The sequence below is a fragment of the Ailuropoda melanoleuca genome, chromosome 1, assembly GCF_002007445.2.
Source record: "Ailuropoda melanoleuca isolate Jingjing chromosome 1, ASM200744v2, whole genome shotgun sequence".
NCBI lineage: Eukaryota > Metazoa > Chordata > Mammalia > Carnivora > Ursidae > Ailuropoda > Ailuropoda melanoleuca.
The window spans coordinates 72859-80423 of record NC_048218.1 but is presented as its reverse complement, the minus strand read 5'-3'; the positions used below and the strand labels follow the sequence as shown (position 1 = coordinate 80423).

The 7565-nt window shown below is 46.1% G+C and overlaps 1 protein-coding gene across 1 annotated transcript in view; it reads left to right on the top strand.

The window, feature by feature from the left end:
* Positions 1 to 1764: 1764 nt before the first annotated feature.
* The window catches only part of PRMT2 (protein arginine methyltransferase 2), a 13930-nt gene continuing 8129 nt past the window's right edge, over positions 1765 to 7565 (top strand). The window contains exons 1-3 of the mRNA XM_034646233.1: positions 1765 to 1776; positions 4876 to 5037; positions 6000 to 6164. Coding sequence (XP_034502124.1) covers positions 1765 to 1776; positions 4876 to 5037; positions 6000 to 6164 — 339 coding nt within the window. The remainder of the gene's footprint in view (positions 1777 to 4875; positions 5038 to 5999; positions 6165 to 7565) is intronic.

Here is a 7565-nt window from a genome sequence, read left to right as displayed (position 1 = left end):
AGACAGCCAGCGAGAGAGGGAACACAAGCAGGGGGAGTGGGAGAGGAAGAAGCAGGCTCCCAGAGGAGGAGCCTGATGTGGGGCTCAATCCCATAACGCCGGGATCACACCCTGAGCCAAAGGCAGACGCTTAACCGCTGTGCCACCCAGGCGCCCCATGGCTTTTACATTTTTTAATGGTTCTTAAAAATCAAAAGAACATGCCATGCTCGTTTCTTGACGGTTTTATGGCCACTCATGCACTACAACGGCAGAGAAGTCTACAGACCCGGCTCTAAACCATGAAGAGAAGCAGCCCAGCTGAAGTGAACTTGAAACCAGAGAGAGGAAACCACCACCTGGCCAACCGAACAGGGAATGTGGAAAGCAGTACCAGGGTTCCGTAGCTGCCGAAGTACTCTTCATCCTGCCACGTGTCCTCAGGGTCACACTCCTCCAGGTGCTTCCCGAGGTGGTTTGCGGGTATGTACCCACAGCACCCTGCACGCTCGCCCCACCACCAATCAGCAGTTGTCTGTCTCAGGATGAGAATTTTTTCTCCTCTCAAAAAGCTGAGCTGGAAAAAAACATACACAGAAGTCAAAATTCAAGGAAAACCTGTAGTTGGTATTTCAATTGTGGCTCAGTGATAAATCCCCCATCATTGGGGCCCAAATCACATTTCAAAAAGGACTCAATGGGTAATTATACAAACTCACAATTTCTGAAAATGATACCAAGATTTAGAGACTTTTGTGGAACATCCACATGAAAGAAAAGCACAGCTTAACTGGTACTGTTTAAAGGAAAGATTAAACATTTTTGAATGGCTTAAGACAATTTCTCTATAGCCTCTTCACTGTAACTTAGCTATGTGGTAGCTGATTCATTTACTGGAGTAGAAAAAGCTACATTCAAGTCGATGTTTTTTTTAAGATTTATATATTTGAGAGAGAGAGAGTGAGTGTGTGAGTGGGAGGGAAGGGCAGAGAGAACCTCCAGCACTGACTCCCCACTGAGCACTGAACATGGAGCCCAATGTAGGACTTGATCTCACAACCCTGAGATCATGACCTGAGCTGAAATCAAGAGGTGGATGCTTAGCCGTCTGAGCCACCCAGGTACCCCTCAAGTCAGTATTTTTATTGTATAGCCTCATTTTTCATTAACTATAATAGGTTCTAAATCAAGGTTTCCAGGGGCGCCTGGGTGGCACAGCGGTTAAGCATCTGCCTTCGGCTCAGGGCGTGATCCTGGCATTATGGGATCGAGCCCCACATCAGGCTCCTCCGCTATGAGCCTGCTTCTTCCTCTCCCACTCCCCCTGCTTGTGTTCCCTCTCTCGCTGGCTGTCTATCTCTGTCAAATAAATAAATAAAATCTTTAAAAAAAAATGTAAAAGCCATTCTTAGCTTTCAGGCCCTACAAAAGCAGGTGGTGGGCTGGATTGGCCCATGGTTGTTTATCTGAGCAATGGGATTATGAACTTTCCTCAGCATTTAAAAAATAGTAACAAATTTTATTTAAAAAAATAAAATACAAAAACATTACACAAGTCAACAATAATACCTCTAAATAACTACTTATTAGATTTTTGGGCTTTTTTTCCAATTTGGATAAAGACCCATAACCTTATGGTCCCGACAGCCCGTTTCTATCTTAAAGCTAGATAAAAACAGATGCGTGAAGAATAAACACTGCAGACATAATGTTGAGTGAAAGAAGCAAGACATCAAAGAGTAACTTTTGATTCAGTTACAAAAAGTTAAAAAGCAGTGTTGAAAGATGTTTATGAAGGTAAGTGATCTGGGCACTGGTTCTCTCAAGAATCGGGTGGTGGTTCCTGTTACCAGGGGGTCTGTGATGGTGTCAACCTTAAGAATAAAATAACATACCAGCAAAATGGGTTTATCCAGGAGTAGCAGAGGAGCTGCAATCGAGGACAAGTGCCCTGTGGGGACCACAGGCCGGTGTGTAGAACCAGGGCCAGGAGGCTCCTGACAGAGAAGGAGTGGGCAGGGCTGTGCGAAATGAAAGGCCGTGGACGGTGGCGGTGGCTTCTCATTGGCTGGGCTGTTGCTAGGCCAGGAGAAAACCTTCCTCCTGCTGGGTTAGTAAAGTAGGCTTCTTCCTTTGGAGTTGGCCACGGTGGAGTGGTGGTGCTGAGCCTGCCCCCGCCCCCGGGGCGTCCCCCCTCCCTTTCAAGTGAGGTTTTCTTTGCCAGCTTTCCTATCCGCAAGGCTGCGGTGGGAAGGTTCTGGTGTTGGTTGCACGAGTGTTTGCTATATAACTATATTGACAAATCATAAGGCACTTTTTAATGCACTTTTTTGGTAGGTATGTACTATTTCACAGTTTAAAATGTTGCAATGAATGAAAACCCCCTGATGTATGGATGGTATTAGAGCTTTCAAACCATTAAGAAAGAGTACTTTGTTGATTTTGAAAGGACCCTAGGGTGGTTTGCTTATCTAACAGCTTTGCCCCATGACAGGTGTGCTGTAATGGGTTTCCTCTTACGGGAATCTTGCTGAACTTCTGCGAGAATTTCTGTTGGGTAAATTTGTAGGGTGTGTGTATGTTTTTTTTTTTTTTTTTTTTTTACCAAAGCGAAAAGAGCTTTCTCATCTTAAAGGTGAAGCATGGTATCTCTTGCTTTTGATTCCCATTTTCTAAAGTCAGATTGTCATCTTCTGTGTTTGTTGGCCTTTTCTGTTTCTTCTTTTTTTGGTAAACTGTCACATAATTTGCTCATTTTTCTTTTTATTTCTGTCAATAAAACGTTAAATAAGCAGGTTAGCCTGTACTCTTATGATAACGTTTTACACTAACCACTTGCCTCTCTTTTTTCCCATGGAACGTTTTACTTTAACGTTTTACACTAACCACTTGCCTCTCTTTTCCCATGGAGCGTTTTACTTTTCTGTGTTCTAATTTGTCCTTTTTTTCTGTTACGTCGGGGTTTTTTGTCCTACTTTGAAGACCTTCTTCACTCCAAGATTATAAATATCCACACTGTCTTTTAGTACTTTGTGACCTCATTTTTAACAATGAAACATTTAAATCAATCTGGAGTTTACTAGTTGTAAAGAATAAGGTAAAATTGCAACTTAATTTCCCCACAAATACCCAGCTGTTCCAGGATCAGTTACTGAATGAGCTTCCTTTTCCTGATTACATGAAATGCACATTTAGCATGTGTTAAATTTCTAGGGTCTATTTCTGTCATCTCGCTCTCTTTCATGGGTCTGTTCCTTTCTTCTGTAGTTCCAGATGCTTTTTGTTATTGAAGCTTTTAAACATCTGGGAGAGCTGGGCCTCTAGCACTTCTTGTACTTTTTAGCACTTTTATGGGTAGGCTTGTCTGTTTTATTTTTTGAAGCTACTTTTACTATTATTTGTTATTTACCCTTCCTCCTGCCAAATTGGGTGGCATTTTAATTGGTATTGCATGGAAAGTCTCCATTAATTTCGGGAGAAGTGATATGATTGTAATATCACACTGACTGTCCCCATTTCTTCAGCCTTGTTTTTGATCATATAGGGTGCTGTATCTTTCTTGTTAAATCTGTTCCTAGATTTTTGTGTGTGTATTATTATTATAAGTGGTGGGGTGCAGTGTTCTGTAAGTACCAGATTAAGTTGGTTGATAGGATTGTTCAAGTCTGTGTCCTTACTGATTTTTTTCCTACTTCTCTATCAGTTACTGAGAGAAGGGTGTTGGAGTCTCCGAACATAATTGTGTGTTTGTCTATTTCTTGTTGCATTTCTGTTGGTTTTTGCTTTGTGTATTTTGAAGCCTTGTTACTAGGTTCAAAAATATTTAGAATGATGTCCTTTAGCTGAAGTGATTCTGGTGTCATTATGATCTCACCCTCTTTGTCACGGGGAATAGTCTTTGATCTGAAGTGTTCGCCCGAGACTTTCTTCCGCTGGCATCAGCATGGTACCTTAGCGCCCTAGTTCTGACTTTCTGTTAAGGTGGATTACTCCAGGCGGGATGGGTGAGTCCTGATTGTCCCTTTGTTTCTCAGTGCTCAATGTCTTTGTGATGAGGCTCGAGGGGCTCCTGAAGGCCCTGTGCAGACTTCCTGTCTGGGTGCAGACTTCCCGTGGTCTGGGTAGCTTCAGTGTCTGCCTCACAGCCGTGCTGTGTGTACCTGGATTTTCTGCCACTCGAGACCTGAGGAGTGGGGTGTGGGGGACGGAGCTGTGGGTGCAGCCTCCCTGGGCTCAGACTTCCACCCGTGGCTTCATGAACCGTCTCGGGGAGCCTTTCTCTGTTTCTCTGGGGATCGGCGTGATTGATTCCCCTGGGGTGTTAGGTTATCTTGGGTTTCATACATTTTCCTCCTTCTGGACATGGCTGGGGGCCTTGAGCTCACCCCCAAGGGTCAGCGGGGTTGTCACCTCCCTCCAGAGCTGGAGTGTGATGGAGGCCTGTGTACCTCCTCTGGCATCTCTCCTGGTGGCTTGTCCGCATTCTCTCTTGGTGGATACTTGGCCAAGTTGTACCTGAGGGGGAATTTGGTGGCTCCTCCTGTCTCAGGTGGGAAGAGTGGTCAGGAGGGCAACGTCTGCACCACCTCCTGAATAGTCCACCCTACGTCTCTGCTCACCTGGCTCTTGGGGAGGTGCGGGGCGAAGCTGTAGGCGGCATCACTCTGAACTGGAAGGATTCCAGAAACTGCCATTTCATTCTTTCACTGTTGTATTTTTATCTATTGGCATATTTAGGTCTTTCGATTTTTGTGTTTTTTCTCTTTGTTGCTCATATTTTTAGGTGTGGTGTGGTGGGGTCAAAGGGGTTAGCTCAGTCTCTCATCTTCCTTCTTAAACCAGAGGTCAGCACAGCTCAAATTACAAGCAATGATTCCTAATGTGTATTTCTTCTAGAAACTTCACTTGGAAATGTTGGCAGACCAGCCACGAACAACTAAATACCACAATGTTATCCTGCAGAATAAAGAATCCCTGAAAGATAAAGTGATTCTGGACGTGGGCTGTGGCACTGGGATTATCAGCCTCTTCTGTGCACATTATGCACAGCCCAAAGCCGTGAGTAAGAAACAGCTGTCCCTTAGCAGCTTGCGAGCTGAGTCTTGGTGAAGTGTCGTCCGAATGCAAAGGCATCATTTTGGTGAAACGGGCAATGTGTTCTTGCAGGCTGAGCCTGTGAGGGGTCGTGACCTCGGCTTAATGAGTCACAAACAGCACAGAGTAGAATAAAACAGAATAGAAAATATCTGAGTGAGTTGCGTGTGGTGGGATATTTTGTAAAATGTTTATTTCGGTTAAATAGAGAAACACGTGTGTCCGTGTGTTGGGGCTGGGCCACTTGTGTGGATCACTGTCCAAGTGTTATCCCTGCACCAAGCAGGGACCACCAGGGACAGGACAGACCACTGTCCATGACACATGTTGGGGTCCTTCATCCTCTTACCTTTAAAGCATGTGTGGGGCCTCCAGAGTTGAAGCCTCACGATGGCCCCTGACACAGGTGGATGAAACTCCCAGTTCACAAGGGAAACTGCGGGACAGTGGTCACTGGAGTTCAGACACTGTCAGAGCCAAGACATAGCACTCAGGACCTTCCTCTGACAGCCTGGGCTAGAAATTGTCTTAGCCACTGGGATCCTTAAAGTCTGATTATTCTCAGGCTAGTACGGGGTACGTGGCTGTGCGTATGGAAGCCAGGCCACTGGGTCTGACCAAGGAGGGCCTCTGCGATGGGTGCCCAGTTGTGCCTGCAGAGGCTTCTTTCCCCCGGCAGCCCACTGGCTGTTTTAGGCAGAAGGTGGAGTGAAGATTGGAAGTAGCTCCCCTGTCAAGGCTCCGTCTGTTGGAGGTCACACAGCGTGGCCCAGCTGCCGTCCCTGCTGTCCAGCTTTCTCCCTTCCTTCTGTCGCTCTTTTCTCTGAGGCTAGTTCTGACTTGGCTGGAGCCACAGGCCCAGGGAGAGCGGATGACAGGCTGCTTGTGGGTGGGACACGCACTGATGGTCCTTCTGTGACGTGCAGGTGTATGCGGTGGAGGCCAGTGAGATGGCCCAGCACACAGGGCAGCTGGTCATGCAGAATGGCTTTGCCGACATCATCACTGTGTTCCAGCAGAAGGTGGAGGACGTGGTGCTGCCCGAGAAGGTGGATGTGCTGGTGTCCGAATGGATGGGGACCTGCCTGCTGGTAAGGGGCACGAGGACGTGCGGGATGGCCATGGATTGCACCAAGGAAGTGCAGATTCCAAGGGGGGGCGGGGTGTGGACTGGTTCCACAGGGCTGTTGTGAGCAGAACATCTCGGGGAGGGCTGTGGCTGTCGTCCTAAGTGACACCACCTGGTGCTTCTCCTGGCGCTGACTTCTGTTTAGTGCAGGACAGCCGTGAGGCCGTAACGTCCTGCCACCTGTGACGGCATGGATGGACCTTGAAGGCATTATGCTAAGTGAAGTCAGACTGAGAGAGACATATTGTATGATCTCACTTAACATGTGGAATCTAAAAACAGCAACATAAAACTCACCCACCAAGCTCCTAGAAAAAGAGATCAAATTTTTGGTTAGCAGGGGGAGGGTAGGTGTGGGGAGAGAGAACGGGAGGGCTACGGTCAAAAGGTCAGACTTCCAGGTACAAGACGGGTGAGCACTGGGGCATCACGTGCAGCAGGTGACTACAGCTAACACTGCCATGTGATGTACAGGACAGTCGTCACCAGAGTACTCTCGACCCTTGAGTAACGTGGGTTTGAACCGTGTGAGCCCTCTTAGACATGGGATTTTTTTGATAAATATAGGACAGTACTGTAAGTGTATTTTCTTTATGATTTCAACATTTTCTTTTCTTTAGCTTTCGTTATTGTAAGAACACAGTACGCAATCCAGATAGCATAAAACACATGTGGATTGACTGTTTATGTTCTTATTAAGGCTTCAGGTCACAGTAGCCTGTTAGTAATCAAGTTTTCAGGGAGTCAGAGGTGATATGTGGATTTTTGACTGCATGGAGTGTCAGTGCTCTGATCCCTGCTTGTTCAAAGATCAGCTGTAGATCTAAGAGTTTTTATCACAAGCTGAAGTTTTTTTTTTATCTTTTTAGTGTGTCAGTATGAGGTGATAGATATCAACTAACCCTGCTGTGTTAATCATTTCACAAAATACATAAACCAAATCACCAAGCTGTATGCCTCAAACTTGTAGTAATCCTAGAGGAAAACCATAGGTTGGTGGTATTTTTAAAAAGAGCACAACAAAGCATGTACAATATGAGTTCAGTTTTGTTTTTAAAAATCCTACGTAGTGGGGTCACTGGGTGGTGCAGTCGTTAAGTGTCCGACTCTTGGTTTTGGCTCAGGTTATGACCTCAGGGTCGGGAAACTGAGCTCTGCATGCGGCTCCGTGCTAAGCTTGGAGTCTGCTTACGACTCTCTCTGCCTCTGCCCCTCCTCACTGCGTACTCATGCTCTCTCTCTCAAATAAATTAAATTAAAAAATCATACATAGCAGTGACCTCGCTTCAGTTCAGGTTCGATGCAGTGAGCACACCCCAGCCTGTCTCTCCCAGTTGGTGCAGCGGTAGGTCCAAGACCGGTT